The sequence below is a fragment of the Xenopus tropicalis genome, chromosome 8 (assembly GCF_000004195.4).
Source record: "Xenopus tropicalis strain Nigerian chromosome 8, UCB_Xtro_10.0, whole genome shotgun sequence".
Taxonomy (NCBI): Eukaryota; Metazoa; Chordata; class Amphibia; order Anura; family Pipidae; genus Xenopus; species Xenopus tropicalis.
Window position 1 is genome coordinate 68,949,437 of NC_030684.2, and position 16,860 is coordinate 68,966,296.

At 39.0% G+C, this 16,860-nt stretch overlaps 1 protein-coding gene across 1 annotated transcript; it reads left to right on the forward strand.

The window, feature by feature from the left end:
• Positions 1–3,912: 3,912 nt before the first annotated feature.
• Positions 3,913–8,844, forward strand: brs3 (bombesin like receptor 3). The gene is made up of 3 exons (XM_002932622.4): positions 3,913–4,757; positions 7,046–7,397; positions 7,944–8,844. The coding sequence occupies exons 1-3, from the start codon at positions 4,327–4,329 to the stop codon at positions 8,367–8,369; spliced, it is 1,209 nt and encodes a 402-aa protein (XP_002932668.2). The 5' UTR covers positions 3,913–4,326; the 3' UTR covers positions 8,370–8,844.
• The last annotated feature ends 8,016 nt before the right edge of the window (positions 8,845–16,860 follow it).

Here is a 16,860-nt window from a genome sequence, read left to right on the forward strand (position 1 = left end):
CTTTCTACTCCAAAGTACCAAGCCGCACAGCTTTTCTAAAGTTAGCAATTTTGATGGCATTTCCAAAAATCCCCTCAAAGCTTCCACTTTGCAGCATCTTATCTCCCACATAGCATTAGGTACCAAGATAAAACTCCCTGAATTTGAACACCAGGGGTCCACTGAACAGTTTGATGCCCAATATGTATAGGTTTACCTAAGTATGTGGCATGTAGGGGCCCGAATGTGAACATACCCCCATATATACTGTCATTTCAGCTCCTGCAAAATCAACACATTTACATCATTATATGTGGGATAAAGCTACAAAAAAGTACGCTTACCCCAGAAAGTCATATATTTTTGAAAAGTACACATTCCCCCGAATCTAAAATGGGTACCCATGTCTTTCTACTCCAAAGTACCAAGCCGCACAGCTTTTCTAAAGTTAGCAATTTTGATGACATTTCCAAAAATCCCCTCAAAGCTTCCACTTTGCAGCATCTTATCTCCCACATAGCATTAGGTACCAAGATAAAACACCCTGAATTTGAACAGCAGGGGTCCACTAAACAGTTTGATGCCCAATATGTATAGGTTTACCTAAGTATGTGGCATGTAGGGGCCCCAATGAGAACATACCCCCATATGTACTGTCATTTCAGCTCCTGCAAAATCAACACATTTACATCATTATATGTGAGATAAAGCTACAAAAAAGTACGCTCACCCCAGAAAGTCATATATTTTTGGAAAGTACACATTCCCCCGAATCTAAAATGGGTACCCATGTCTTTCTACTCCAAAGTACCAAGCCGCACAGCTTTTCTAAAGTTAGCAATTTTGATGACATTTCCAAAAATCCCCTCAAAGCTTCCACTTTGCAGCATCTTATCTCCCACATAGCATTAGGTACCAAGATAAAACACCCTGAATTTGAACGCCAGGGGTCCACTGAACAGTTTGATGCCCAATATGTATAGGTTTACCTAAGTATGTGGCATGTAGGGGCCCCAATGGGAACATACCCCCATATGATCTATCATTTCAGCTCCTGCAAAATCAACACATTTACATCCTTTATGTGGGATAATGCTACAAAAAAAGTACATTCACCCCAGAAAGCCATATATTTTTGGAAAGTACACATCCCCCCGAATCTATAATGGGTAATCATTTCTTCTTGCTTCAAAGTACCAAGCTGTAAAGCTTTCCTAAGTTTGCAGATTTATATGACATTTCGAAAATCGCATAAAAATGTTGCAATTTGACTCATTTATCTCTCACAATTTCTTGATAAAGATCAGATAAAGACAAATCACCCCGAAAAGGAACACCAGAGGCCTACTGAACAGTTTGATGCCCAATATGCATAGATATACCAAAGTCTGCGGTATGTACTGAACCCAAAATGAAAATAGCGCATAAGGATTTCTCGCCTGCCAGCTCAGCTTTTGCACACAGAGCCCCCTGTCAGTGTATTATGTGCCAAAACTTCCCCTAACTATACAGTGACCCCCACAAAACCATATATTTTTTGGAAAGTACACATTCTGACAAATCCAACAAGGGTAAAGAGTCCTTTCTACACCAAAGTACCAATCTGCAGAGCTTTCCTAAAGTTATTGGTTTTTATGACATTTCAGAAAATCGCCTAAAAAAGTTGCAATTTGCCGCATTTATCTCACACAATTTCTTGCGTACAAAGGCAAGTCACCCCAAATAGGAACACCTAAGGTCTACTGAACAGTTTGATGCCCAATATGCATAGATATACCAAAGTCTGCGGTATGTACTGAACCCAAAATGAAAATAGCGCATAAGGATTTCTCGCCTGCCAGCTCAGCTTTTGCACACAGAGCCCCCTGTCAGTGTATTATGTGCCAAAACTTCCCCTAACTATACAGTGACCCCCACAAAACCATATATTTTTGGAAAGTACACATTCTGACAAATCCAACAAGGGTAAAGAGTCCTTTCTACACCAAAGTACCAATCTGCAGAGCTTTCCTAAAGTTATTGGTTTTTATGACATTTCAGAAAATCGTCTAAAAATGTTGCAATTTGCCGCATTTATCTCACACAATTTCTTGCATACAAAGGCAAGTCACCCCAAATAGGAACACCAGAGGCCTACTGAACAGTTTGATGCCCAATATGCATAGATATACCAAAGTCTGCGGTATGTACTGAACCCAAAATGAAAATAGCGCATAAGGATTTCTCGCCTGCCAGCTCAGCTTTTGCACACAGAGCCCCCTGTCAGTGTATTATGTGCCAAAACTTCCCCTAACTATACAGAGACCCCCACAAAACCATATATTTTTGGAAAGTACACATTCTGACAAATCCAACAAGGGTAAAGAGTCCTTTCTACACCAAAGTACCAATCTGCAGAGCTTTCCTAAAGTTATTGGTTTTTATGACATTTCAGAAAATCGCCTAAAAATGTTGCAATTTGCCGCATTTATCCCACACAAATTCTTGCGTACAAAGGCAAGTCACCCCAAATAGGAACACCAGAGGCCTACTGAACAGTTTGATGCCCAATATGCATAGATATACCAAAGTCTGCGGTATGTACTGAACCCAAAATGAAAATAGCGCATAAGGATTTCTCGCCTGCCAGCTCAGCTTTTGCACACAGAGCCCCCTGTCAGTGTATTATGTGCAGTAACCCCCCCTAACTATGCAGTGACCCCCAGAAAACCATATATTTTTGGAAAGTACACATTCTGATGAATTCAAAATAGGCAAAGTTATTTTTGTACACCAAAGTTACACCTGGCAAAGCTACGCTAAAAACAGATCAGGAACACTTATAGAGGGATAAAATGTGATAAAACCACAAAAATTGTGCAAATCAGTGAAACAACAAAATAAGTTACATGACAGTGTAATTAGTGGCCAGAATATCTGATCCAATAGTCACGCTGTCAAAATAAACAGTTTTTAGGTAAAAGAAAATAAAAACAAAGTGGTAAAATGAAAAAAAAAAAACAAAAAAGCAAAACAAAAAAAACCCCAAAGTGTTTGTGTATACATGTGTAAAAGTTGTGTGATAGTGTGTAAGTGTGTATATGAGTGTAAATAAGTGTATAAAAGTGTGAAAAATGAAAAAAAAAAAAAAAGCTAAAATGTGTGCTGTAAGTGTGTGTAAATGAATGTAATTGTGTATAAATGTATGTAAATGTGTGTCTAAGTGTGTAAATGGTGTGTAAATGCAAGAAAAATAAAAGTCCTTACCTGTCCTGAAGACCCGATTGCTCCTTGCTCAGTTGGGCCGGCGCTGGGGGGGAAGGAGGAAGCAGGAAGCAGCAGACGCGATGCGATCGCGTCTGCTGCTTCCTGGAGGGTCCTGCGACCCGATCGATCACAGGACCCTCATGACAGCCCCCCTGGCACATTGCCCAGGGGGGCTGTCATTGTTAGAAGCTCTCTGCAGCGGCGGCACATGCCGCCGCTGCAGAGAGCAGCGCTTAAAGGCCAACGACGTATGAGACACGTCGTTGGCGTTTAAGCCCTTTTACTGCCAGCACGTATGAGATACGTGCTTGGCAGTAAAAGAGTTAAGGTAAGAAACGGCAGTAGTAGTGGGGGGCGCAACCAAGCGGAGGGGTTGGCAACGTATGGAGACACAAGGGAAGAGATGTAGTGAGGAGCAGAGGAATGGAGGGCTTTGAAGGTTAAGAGAAGGAATTTGTAAGTTTTTCTTGTTTAATGGGACGCCACGATAAGGACTTTAAGTTGAGGGATAGATGGGAGTTAGGGAGGCCAGATAGTAGCAGGTTACAGTAGTCTAGTCGGGATAGGATGACAGCATGCGTGAGCAGCCTAGGTGTTACAGATGCAAGGATTTTGGCAGGTTTTGACATGCATTAATATTTTTGTTGATAACACCTACAAGGTTTTAATTATTTTTAATGTACAATAACAGACACAGAAGAACTACAAAAACAAATAAAATACATTTTTAAAATCTGTAGCCTCACAAAGCTAAAATAAATATTCTGCTAAAATGTTTAATCAGGATCCATAATATGTTTAAGTCACCACTCTGAAATAAAAATGTCTAAAGTATAGGAATGATGTAAACAGTAGAAGACTCTCATGCAGCAAGTGAATACAAATATGTAGCACCTCCCTTGCTGTTTAGAGCTGAAACTGAGAGCATTGATCCTTATAGCTGCTGATAGGTTTTTAGTGCAGGGAGTTCACATAAAGAGAACAACTCCCCAACTATAAGAGAGCCTGTATGGGAGGACTTACAGGTAGGAGCAGCAGCAGCAGCACATCCATTTGTTCCTGAAAGGAAGCACATTTTGAGAATTAATTCTACATAGAAAAATGCCTGAAGGTTACCTAAACCTAAACGAGACATTATCATCTGTTACAAAAAACACTGCTCATCTCAGATTCTCAAATGGCAGCGATGCTTTGTACCAGGAAGAAAGTGCAGATTTATCCCCGAGGCTAGAAGTATTGGCAACAATTTCTATCACATATGCTGTGATCATTTCAGTCGGTCTCCTTGGGAACACCATACTTATTAAAGTATTTTTTAAAGTCAAATCCATGCAAACAGTGCCCAATATTTTTATTACCAGCCTTGCTTTTGGGGACCTGCTTCTTTTGCTGACATGCGTTCCAGTGGACGCCTCTCGTTACATGGTGGACACATGGTTGTTTGGAAGAATGGGCTGCAAGATATTATCCTTCATACAGCTGACTTCGGTTGGAGTGTCGGTCTTTACTTTGACTGTCCTCAGTGCTGATAGGTAAGAGAATATTCTTATCAAAGAGACCTCTTATTATCATGTTTGACATTAATGACTCATACATGCTTTTGGACTGTCATGGGATCTATTACTTGGAAATCTGTTATGCCAAAACCTTAAAAATACAGATACTAAACTTAGCTGAATTTTTCAGTTTTTCAGTTGGCTTAAAGTGGTGGTTTACCTTTATGGTAACATTTAGTATGTTGTAGAATGCCCTAATTCTAGAAACCTTGTAATTGGTCTTCATTATCAATTTTCTATAGATTTCTAATGATTTGCATTCTACTTTTGCATCTTTCCAGCATTTATATGTGGGTCACTGACCCTTACAGCCAAAAACTATTGCTTTGTGAGCTTACAATTTCATTGTTATTACTTTTTATGACATATCTTTCTGTTCAGTCCCTCTCCTATTCTTATTCGAGTCTCTCATTTAAACCACTGCCTGGTTGCTTAGGCAAACAAAACCCTACAACCAGACAAAAGCTAGAGCTACTGAACAAAAAGCTACATAACTGAAAAACCACAAAAAATTATAAAATGAAGACTGATTGCAAATTATCTCAGAATATCACTGTCTACATCATACTAAATGTTAATATAAAGGTGAACAACCCCTTTGATACTTTAAAAAGTAGCATTTGAACCCTCATATACTCAATGGGTCAGGCACACAATAAGTCCTGGTTACTTTATCAATATGGGTGCAGATAGCTGGGAACTGGAACTACATGCTTTTCAAACAAACTGATCCATTGGCATATGATTTATTTATAAAAAAGCTTGGACCATTTAGGGCAATGCAAGCCTCTGTCCTAGTACTGCTCCCTACAGGGAGATTATTCATTTGTATGGATCTGGGTTTAATCTGTAGTAACTGTAGCTAGTTACCTGAATAATTCCAGGCCATACACCTCTAGTAAATGAACATTCTTTACAAGGGGGGTCCCAGCCTTAAGCTTTGCTTGTAGTAAAACCATGGGCCATTGTCGTACACTCCATGCAGGTCCATTTTACTCTTTTCCCATAGATGTAGTAGGTGGTACATATAGGGATGGGAATTTTGGGAATCGTTGTATCCATGTTGATTGTTATATATAATGTGGGATATGCTATTTATAATGTGCATTGGTTTCTCAATAAAAAAATAACACAAACAAACCTGTAAAGTACTATGTCAAATTCCATGTAAAACTGTTTGTGCTATAGAATACGAATAATATTGCATTATAATACTCATTTACACATTGCCAAATTTCTGAGATGAAATGTATTTAAAAATGTCATTTTCTGAGAATGAAACACTTTATCAATGTTTCATTTTCAAACTGGTAGTAGACTGATCAAAACTGGTTACTGTCTAGTTGCTATGGGCAACATCACGTCAAATTCAGCATCTATCTGATACCTTCTGTGCTTGCAGAAAGCACTTTGCTTTGGCGTGGGACCTGAAGGAGTTAAATAGCTTTCTATGTCTGAGCACAAAGACACTTTTCTCTTAGCCCCCCTGCTGCATCTGTCTATTGTCATTTTGGCTTTATGACATGCAAGCTACTCTTGCAGTTGATTTAGTAAATTATGTTATTATTATTATTCTTTATTTATATAGTTCCAACATATTCTGCAGAGAAGTCACTCTCATCAGTCTATGTCCTATCACATTTACACACACTGGGGGCAATTTTATTAATATTTTAAAGGAGACATATTGGATAAATGGGAAAAACGCTAATTTTGTAGGCAATTATGAATAATATCCGGTGCTGGTTTCCCTTTGGGCTAAACATTAATCCTCTCTGTAACAATGGCCCCTTTATTGGAGCTCCCTATAGATCCTCTCACTTCTCCATCCGAGTTTGAAATGGAGAGTGGGCGTGTCCTAACGGTCCCTGCCAGAAGCACAGTAGGAGGGGGAGACCCAATCACAGCCCTGCACTCACACAAGCACAGACAGGCTTCAGTTCCCTATCAGGTCAGCCTAGCTGCTGATTGGTTCCTATCCTACAGAGCAGTGTACTGAGGGCCGCCGGCTCCCCAGCTCATCCAGAGAATTCAGCCAGCAGGAAGTGAAACAGATGGGCGGGGCTAGTGGGGTTTTTGTGGAATTTCTCAATAAATCAGTCAGAAACACAACTTTTTAAAGCACAATCCTTCTATATCTAGAGGAGTATAATTCACTGGTACATTCATAATTTTTATAGGATATGTCTCCTTTAATGATCTTTTATATTATGCATATTTTGTAGAAGAAAATATTCAGATTAACCCAGTGATTTTATTCCCAGGTACAGAGCTATTGTGAAGCCACTGGAACTGCAGACATCAGATGCTGTTTTGAAGACATGTGGCAAGGCTGCTTGTGTCTGGATTATCTCCATGCTACTTGCTGCCCCTGAGGCAGTGTTTTCGGATTTGTATGAATTTAGTAGCCCTGACAAAAATACATCCTTTAAAGCTTGCGCCCCTTATCCTGTTTCTGAAAAGCTAATGCAAGAGACACATTCCCTGATGTGCTTCTTAGTGTTCTATATTGTTCCCTTGTCTATAATCTCAGCATATTACATACTCATTGCAAAAACTCTATACAAAAGTACATTCAACATGCCCGCTGAGGAACACACCCATGCTCGTAAACAGGTTGGTTATCCTGACTCCATTCATACAGAGCTGAATGTAGGAGACATTGGCATACTGCTAATATCATGAATTTGCAACAGGTGTGTCCCCACCTATTCTGTCCAGTTGGCCAAACAGAATGTCAGAAGCTTAAGTTACAGATGCAGGAGACATAAGTGTCACTGGGCAGACAAGAGCCAGAAGATAACTACTTCTTGAGTTCTGTCTGGACAGCAGGGGGTGTGCCTTTTGCAAATTCATGATACTAGCAGTGTAACATTTTAAAAGTATTCAGAAAAGCACTATGAGCAATCTTACATTAAGTTGTTTGGGTGGGTAGATTCACCTTTAAAGGAGAAGGAAAGGCAAAGTTACTTGGGGGTGCCAAAATGTTAGGCATAAATGTTTTAACATGTTAAAAGGCTTGAAGGCTGGGGGTCCTTCTGGTAACATTGTAATTAGAACAGTAGCTTAGTCTGTATGTTCCTTCTGAGAGATATTAGGCTTATATTGGACATAAGATATCTTCTCACTAAAAAAACTTCTCTCTCTCTTTTTTTTTTTTAGATTGAATCTCGAAAAAGAGTGGCAAAAACTGTGCTTGTGTTGGTGGCCCTCTTTGCATTTTGCTGGCTTCCTAACCACATTCTCTACTTGTACCGATCCTTTACGTATCACTCAGCAGTGAATTCGTCCATGCTTCACCTGTCAGCCACAATTTTTGCAAGGATTTTGGCTTTTAGCAATTCCTGTGTCAACCCCTTTGCACTTTATTGGCTTAGCAGAAGCTTTAGGCAGCATTTTAAAAAACAGGTTTACTGCTGCCCAGAGCAGCCTCTCCAGTCACAACCAAGCCCAACTCACAGCAGTACAACAACTGGCATTGCAGCTACTAAGGGAAATATGCAGATGTCTGAAATTAGCTTCACTTTACTGAGTGGCTATGAAATAAAGAAAGAAAGTGACAGCATTAGTCTAAATGATAGCAGATAACTCATCATATCAAATGTGTTAACTCTTTCTTTCCTGGAAGTAGTAGTTGAGTTTTATAAAAAAAAAGAGAAAATACCCACATTAGCTAATAAGATAATACCTAGATTAAAGGAGAAGGAAAGGTACAATCACTGGGGGGGGGATGCCAAAATATTAGGCGCGCCCCCCCAGTGATTGTAATCGCTTATCTAATACCCTGGTTTGGTGAAAGCTGCACCAGTCCAGGATAGCTGCGAGCGAGTGTCTCCTCTTCCTTCTTCTGTCTTTGCACTGATTGTGCATGTGCAGTAGAGTGAAAAGCCGAACTTTAACAAAACATCCAGCTATTTCACTCTACTGTGCCTGTGCCAGCCCCGGGATTCCAAAGATAGACGAGTGAAGAAAGAGGATCGCTTGTTCACAGCTACCTCGAGCTGGTGCTCCTGTAAGGGTAAGAGATTACAATTACAGTGGGGTGCATAACATTTTGGCACCCCCCAGTGATTTTACCTTTCCTTCTCCTTTAAAGGAGAAGGAAAGGCTAGTAAAGAGTTAATCTCAAGCTGCAGGCATACCTTCAGTTGTCACAGTAGTGCCCTTAAGTCTCCCCATATTTCTCCCATTCAGATGATCAGAAGCCAAACAGGAAGCACAGACACCAAGACCAAGGGGCCCATTTACTTACTCACGAACCGGCCGAATGCGTCCGATTGCGTTTTTACCGTAATGATTGGTATTTGGCGGTTTTTTCGGAAAATTATCGCAACTTTTCCGTTGCCATCCGAATGTTGCGCAAAATCTGGCGAATTTTTCGCAGCGTTAAAACTTGCGCGAAAAGTTGCGCCTTTTTCGTAGCCATTCCGAAAGTTGCGCAAAATGTTACGATTTTTTCGTAGCGTTCAGATTCATTCAAGCTTCAGTATGGTGACTTTTCTTGGGCCAGGTTGGAGCTGCAGGGTGCCATTGAGTCCTATGGGAGGCTTCCAAAATCATGCTAAGTCTGAAAGTTTCGGCCGCCGCTTACGAGCGCTCAATACGAAAAAGTCGCGACAAGATAGGAACAAATCGTAATGGCTACGAAAAACTCGCGTTTTTTCGCGAAAATCGTATTGGTAACGAAAAAGTCGCGACAATTTCCGAAAAGTCATAAAGGCGCCGAAAAAATCGCAAAAAATACGAAAAAGTCGCAAAATGTTCGTTTTCCAATCGGAATTTTTCCAATTCGAATTCGTGTCTTAGTAAATCAGCCCCTAAGTGTACATGCTCAGTTAGTTAGCTATGAGTCAGCTTCCTGCTGAATATTGTAGTTTCACTAGTCTTTAATGGCTGAGCACATTGGCAGATATTGTACAAGTATAATTTGAATGGACTAACTAACCCAGCATGGAAGGATGTATGCACTGGACACTGTAAGGAAGTCACTTTGCTAAAATGCGATAGATTGCAATTCAATCTATGCATGTGTGTCATGATGACGTGACATAATGCCTGTGTAAACCCAAAATAAATAAATATATATACATATTTGTTATGTGAATATGCAACATATAGTTTATATATACATATATATGTGTAACATATATTGTTGTGGGTAATGGAGCTTACATTTTGATTTAAGGTGCCTGAGGTAGCACTGGGAGGTTTATGGTTGGGCTCATTTATACACTGGGCAAGTTTGCACCTGAGCAGTAACACATAGCAACCACCAAAAATGTTTCCTTTCATTGTTCAACCTACAACTGCCTGAAAACAGCCAGTCACTGATTGGTTGCTATAGCTTACAGTGCCCAGTGTTTATAAATGAGCCCCTGTATTGCTGGCCCCTTGTGTGCAACAAACTTATAAAGAATGCATACAACCCATATTCACTGTTATGTACCCCTGCTCACTAGTCCATTTCCACATAAATACTGGCAAACATAGAAATTGTCAGCAACATAAAGATATTATTGCTTTTAACTGACTAATAAATGGAATGAAATGTAAGATTTTGCCAGCAAATACACATTTACCCTAACAACTCTACTTCAACTTTGCCCAAAAAAAAGCAAACCCAAATTCTGACATGTGCTTTGAGGTATTGTGAATATTTGAAGCACAAAAAAATGCTAAATTCAGTGACTGTAACAAAAGGAAACAGTTTCTCACTATACTAAACAACATGTTTTATAATTTGCCTATATAGTGTCATTTTGGTTTTAATCTGTGATAGTTGTGAGATATAAATCTTACAATTGTTCAAAATGCCTCAAAATGTTGTGACACAAGTGCCTGTTGTTTTTCTTGCACAGAGAAGCTTTGCAGTGCTTATTTAAAGTAGAACATACATATATTCCCCTTACCCCATCTTTATTGATGCCATATGTTGCAGATATACTAATATGTAAAGTAGGGAGTTTATTAGTAATCCTCAAAATGTGACTTCAATTTGGATGATGTGAGTCAGTGAAAGCAGAGAAAATGGGAAACCTATCAGATCCCATGTCGTGCCATCTCAGTTGGTAAGGACAAATGCTATTCTGTAAATGAAACCAAAGGCAAAGTTTGTGGGGATAATTTACAAAAACAGGAGCTAAATTGGGCATGTGTAGGTGCCAAAAGCAATCAGGTATGTCTTTGCTTTCATTTTTTAATTTATAGTTTATAATAGTAGCCTATTCAAAACTAATTGCAGATTGGTTGTTATTGGCAACCGCATGGGTGCAATTCAGCGTTGTTTGTAAATCAGTCCCTGTATTTGGTTGGTGCAACCAAGTAAACTTTACCTCGGTCTACTACCAGTTGCTCTTGCTCTGCCGCTCAAACTGTGGCACTCAGGAGACCCTGATTTAAATGTGCATATAGCAGAATTTCAAGGTAAAGCTTGCCCAGTCTCACTATGAAGACTTGGATATTTATGTATGTGAGTGTACAGAGAGGTCAGTATAGGTTTGTGTGTGCTGGGTTCACTTGGAATGGTTGAACTTGATGGACTCTGGTCTTTCTTCAACCCTATGTAACTATTTAAGACTGTAGCTCTGGTAGATGAAGCCTTCAGGGGTGAGAGGCATCTTTTACATATAAAAACAGCCAAAAAGTATATTGATTTATTTTCATGCACTAGCTCATATTTTTACATTTTTACAGAAAAACATAAGGAGATGCTGATTTCATCTAACAAGTTTATGTCTAAAATGTCTACTATATACTGTAATTAACTGTTGCGCAATATGCTATCCTAAAGAGTGCAGAAGACAAGAACCTAATTTGATTATTTCTACTTAATAAAAAATGAAAAATAGAACTTGCATGCTGTGCATGAAAATGTTTTTGCATTTTTTTAGTACTAAAACTTTGTATCCAAACATACTGTTGGGCAATAAAGCCATCTACGACATCCCTGCATGGCAGTCCTTAGTGCTACAAAGAATTAAATACCTTACATTAGAACACAAAACTTTTACCTGTGCAGGCTAGAAGAACTGCATATTTTTAACATACTGGTATATGACTTTAGAATAAAGAAACCCAGACAAATAATCTTAATATATTTTAGGCACTACACCATATGGGTTCATGTTTATTACTTTGTAATTATATAATGAGAAGCCTGACATAAAATGCATGGGTGAGATCCTTGTAATAAAGATAAGACAAGTAAATGGGAAGTATACTTATAGGGACCAAACTCAAAACACTGAAGTCTTAGATTTACTGCAATGTTTATTCCTAAATTAACTGGTATTGTAGTGAAGAAATAGATATTTAATAAAGTTGCAAAAAAACAGTACCAAAATGAACATTTGCAAAGGCTAACTGTTAAGGGAAAATTGTATAATAGGGGGTGTAAGAACTGTAAAAAAACTAAGATAGCAATATCAAGTGTTACCGAACAATGTTTTGTATATTTTTGTGAAAGCAAATATAGAAAGCCAGAAGAACCCCCAAGGAAGAAGCAGATATCATAAATGCTAAAAAGCTGCATATTAGAGATAAAGAGAGACCCAGTGTGTCAAAGATAAACTTTTATATAAGGCTAGAAGGAGGCAAGGAGCACATATGGTAAATTGTAAGATCAACTGGCTCTAACATTTACAACAAAAAAGTACAAGGGATGCTCCTGAAAACAGATAAGAATAAAAACAGAGAGAACCTGGGAATATGTGCAACACTATCTATAAAAATTAAATGAGCTAAAAAAAACTTTCAATATAGATTTATGGGCCTCTCTAACTAAATAGCCTGTAAATACACATGAACCTAAAAAATTAATTTGCTAATCCTGGGACTTCAATTCTATAATCAAAAATAAAAAAGAAGGGAAATAAGATTTCCTTCCACAACCATTGCTTCATATCACCCAATTCTCAATTGAGCCATATAACACAAGTTCAAAATGGGTTAGTTTACCTTTAAATTCACTTTTAGTATGGGTCATATTCTTAACTTTTCAACTGGTCTTTATCTTTTTATAGTTTTAAATTATATGCCTTTCTCTTCTGCCTCTTTCCAGCTTGCAAATGGGGGTCACTGACCCTGTCAACCAAAAAACGATTGCTCAGTAAGGTTACAATTTTATTGCTATTGTTTAATATCTATAATTTATGCAGTGCTTCTTCTGTTCCTTTTCCAGTCTGTGATTCAAACCACTGCCTGGTTGCTGGGGTACATTGGACTCTAGCAACCAGATATCACTGGAAAGGTGCTGAACAAAAAAGTAATGAATTGCATTTCGACAAATGTAGACTGTATCACTGTCTACATCATACTAAAAGTTAATTTAAAAATAAACTACCCCTCTAAATTACAAACCACCCTATATCAGGATCTGGTATATACAGTACTGTACATTAAAACAATACATTAATAGAACAGGGAATATTATATTAATCAAATCCAAATACAAAAATACCATTAGATTCTTAATAAAAGTGGATCGGTACTTTATAAATAGAAGGGTAATAAGTACTGTAATTTACAGTAGTTGAGGTTGAGGAAAGTACCTCATAAAAGACAGATGTTATGCCAGTGTTCCAAGAAATGAGGTATTTTCAATATAAGTGAAGGTTAGAGTAGGGCTAAGTTTAGAAGGAAAGATTATCAAAAGAGCAAAGGTAGCCATACACGGGCAAATAAAAGCTGACAATGGGCTGCTTTTGCAACTTATCTGCCCATATATGGGGACCTCCAAAGGGCCTACTCAACCAATATATAGCAGAAAATCAAGCGCCGATTGGGCAGGTTTAAAAATCCTGTTGGAGCCCCGACAGTCTACATACCCTCAACATGATCTGACCAATCCAAATTTTTAATCCAAAATCGGCCACCTCAAGGTGAGCATATTGGGGAAAGATCTATTCATTTGGGAACCTCATCAAAAAAGCAGATCTTTCAGTGTGTGGCCAGCTTAAGGGGCACGCGTAATGAGGTTTTGTTAGCATAAAAGAGAAGGATGGGTTAGAAAAGTAATTGGAGAAACAGGGTATAGCTTGATTACATATAACAAGGGAATAAAGAATTTAGACAAGTTCAGTCAACAGTATCAAATGCAGATAATAGGTCTACAAAGATTAGAATAGAAAAGTGACTTTTAGCGTTGGCAACCTGAAGATCATTTGCAACTCTGCACAATGTTTCAGAAGAGTGTGCTGGTCAAAAACAAGACTGCATATCCAATAAATCAAGTGTATGCAGAAAATTAGTACTACATACAAAAGGGCACATGGTGAAGGAAACAAGTTGTGAGTGTTGATGCCAACACAAGTGAAGACTTCTCTGCACTGTGACCAGTTGTCAAAGGCATGTGAGAGAGAGGCCACAATCTAAGTATTAATCTGGTAAAGCCAAGTTTATACTATGGATAAGTATTAAGAAAAGATTGTGGATTCATTTAGATTTGTTAAAGAGCAGGTGTTGAGAAGGGCAGGAGAAAAGGCAAAATAGGCAAAAAGACTAATTTTCACCTTAGCTCTAACTGTCCTTTAGCTAATGTAAGCTGTAGAGGAAGAAGTAGTAATCTCCGCTGCATGCTGGCTAATGCGCGTAGCTTGTCGGGAAAAATAGGGGAGCTGCAGGCTATTGCATGTATTGAAAATTATGACTTAATAGGTATCACTGAGACCTGGTGGGATGAAAAATGCGACTGGGCAGTGAATTTAAATGGGTATACGCTTTTTAGGAGGGACAGAGGGATTAAAAAGGGTGGAGGGGTTTGTCTTTATGTAAAGTCAGATTTAAAGCCATGTAATAAAGACATTACCAATGAAAACGTTGAATCTCTTTGGGTAGAAATTTCAGTAGGGCTGAAGGTCACAAAGAAAATGATCATTGGTGTATGCTATAAACCACCCCGTATAGATGAGGGGGATGAGGCCCAGCTACTTTTGCAAATGGAGGAGGCTTCAAAATTGGGTCAAGTTGTTATTATGGGGGACTTTAATTATCCGGACATTGACTGGAGTAATGGGGTGGCTAAGTCAGAAAAAGCTAGTAGGTTTGTAAATATGCTAAATGACAACTTTTTATTTCAGGTGGTTCAAGAACCTACTCGGAATGAGTCTATTTTGGACCTGGTAATATCTAATAATACTGAACTTATCTCTAACATTTGTGTGGGTGAGCATTTGGGGAACAGTGATCACAACATGGTCTCCTTTGAGATAATGCTACAGAGACAGCTCTATAAGGGAGTAACTAAAACGCTCAATTTTAGACGTGCAGACTTTGCCAGTTTAAGGGCATCTCTGCAATGTGTCAACTGGGAAAGGCTTTTCATGGGGTTAGACACAGAAGGAAAATGGAACATCTTTAAAACATTGCTTTGCAGGTATACACAACAGTATATTCCCCTTGTAAGCAAGGAGAGGCATCGCAAAGCAAAACCCTTATGGCTGAATAAAAGAGTTAAGGTCGAGGTTGGTAATAAAAAACGTGCATTTAAAGCATTCAAGTTAGCTGGGACAGCGGAAACTTTCATCAGGTACAAGGAAGCAAATAAAGCATGCAAAAAAGCTATCAGGCAAGCTAAAATAGAGATGGAAAGGGATATTGCAGCTAGGAGTAAAAAGAATCCAAAATTATTTTTTAATTATGTGAATAGTAAAAAAATGAAGCAAGAAGGGGTGGGAACTTTATTATCACGGGGAGGTACGTTGGTTGATGAGAACGGGGAAAAAGCTGAAATTTTGAACTCTTATTTTTCATCTGTCTATACATCTGAGGAGCCAGATAATGAAGGCTTCCCTTTTAATATACCCCGTGCTAGTAATTTAGCTACTGGCGCATGGGTCACTCAGGAGGAAATTCAAAAGAGACTTGAACATGTAAAGGTAAACAAAGGTCCAGGACCGGATGGGATTCATCCCAGGGTATTAAATGAGCTGAGCGCTGTGATTGCCAAGCCTCTTCACATAATTTTTCAGGATTCGTTGAGGTTTGGCATGGTGCCGAGAGACTGGCGGATTGCTAATGTGGTGCCGTTATTTAAAAAGGGATCTCGTTCTCAGCCTGAAAACTATAGGCCTGTTAGTCTGACATCAGTAGTAGGAAAGCTTCTGGAAGGGGTAATAAGGGATAGGATAGTTGAATACATTGCAGTTCACAATACTATTAGTTTGTGCCAGCATGGTTTTATGCGTAACAGATCTTGCCAGACTAATTTAGTTGCCTTTTATGAGGAGGTGAGCAGGAACCTTGATGCTGGAATGGCAGTTGATGTCATCTACTTAGATTTTGCTAAAGCGTTTGATACAGTACCGCACAGAAGGTTAATGATCAAATTGAGGAATATTGGCCTAGAACATAATATTTGTAATTGGATAGAAAACTGGCTGAAGGATAGAGTACAAAGAGTGGTGGTAAATGGAACATTTTCTAATTGGGCCAGTGTGGTTAGTGGAGTACCGCAGGGGTCAGTCCTTGGGCCTTTGCTTTTTAACTTGTTTATTAATGACCTGGAGGTGGGCATAGAGAGTACTGTTTCTATTTTTGCTGATGACACTAAATTGTGCAAAACTATAAGTTCCATGCAGGATGCTGCCGCTTTGCAGAGCGATTTGACAAAATTGGAAAACTGGGCAGCAAACTGGAAAATGAGGTTCAATGTTGACAAGTGCAAAGTTATGCACTTTGGTAGGAATAATATAAACGCAAACTATCTACTGAATGGTAGTGTGTTGGGGGCATCCTTAATGGAGAAGGATCTAGGGGTTTTTGTAGATCACAAGTTGTCTAATTCCAGGCAGTGTCATTCTGTGGCTACTACAGCAAATAAAGTGCTGTCTTGTATAAAAAAGGGCATTGACTCAAGGGATGAGAACATATTTTTGCCGCTTTATAGGTCCCTGGTAAGGCCTCACCTTGAGTATGCAGTGCAGTTTTGGGCTCCAGTCCTTAAGAAGGATATTAATGAGCTGGAGAGAGTGCAGAGACGTGCAACTAAACTGGTAAAGGGGATGGAAGATTTAAGCTATGAGGTGAGACTGTCGAGGTTGGGGTTGTTTTCTCTGGAAAAGAGGCGCTTGCGAGGGGACAT

Coding starts and splice junctions, on each gene's coding strand:
- brs3 (XM_002932622.4), top strand. CDS start 4,327: ATGCCTGAAGGTTACCTAAACCTAAACGAGACATTATCATCTGTTACA. Junction 4,758..7,045: donor ACTGTCCTCAGTGCTGATAG/GTAAGAGAATAT, acceptor TTTTATTCCCAG/GTACAGAGCTATTGTGAAGC. Junction 7,398..7,943: donor ACACCCATGCTCGTAAACAG/GTTGGTTATCCT, acceptor TTTTTTTTTTAG/ATTGAATCTCGAAAAAGAGT.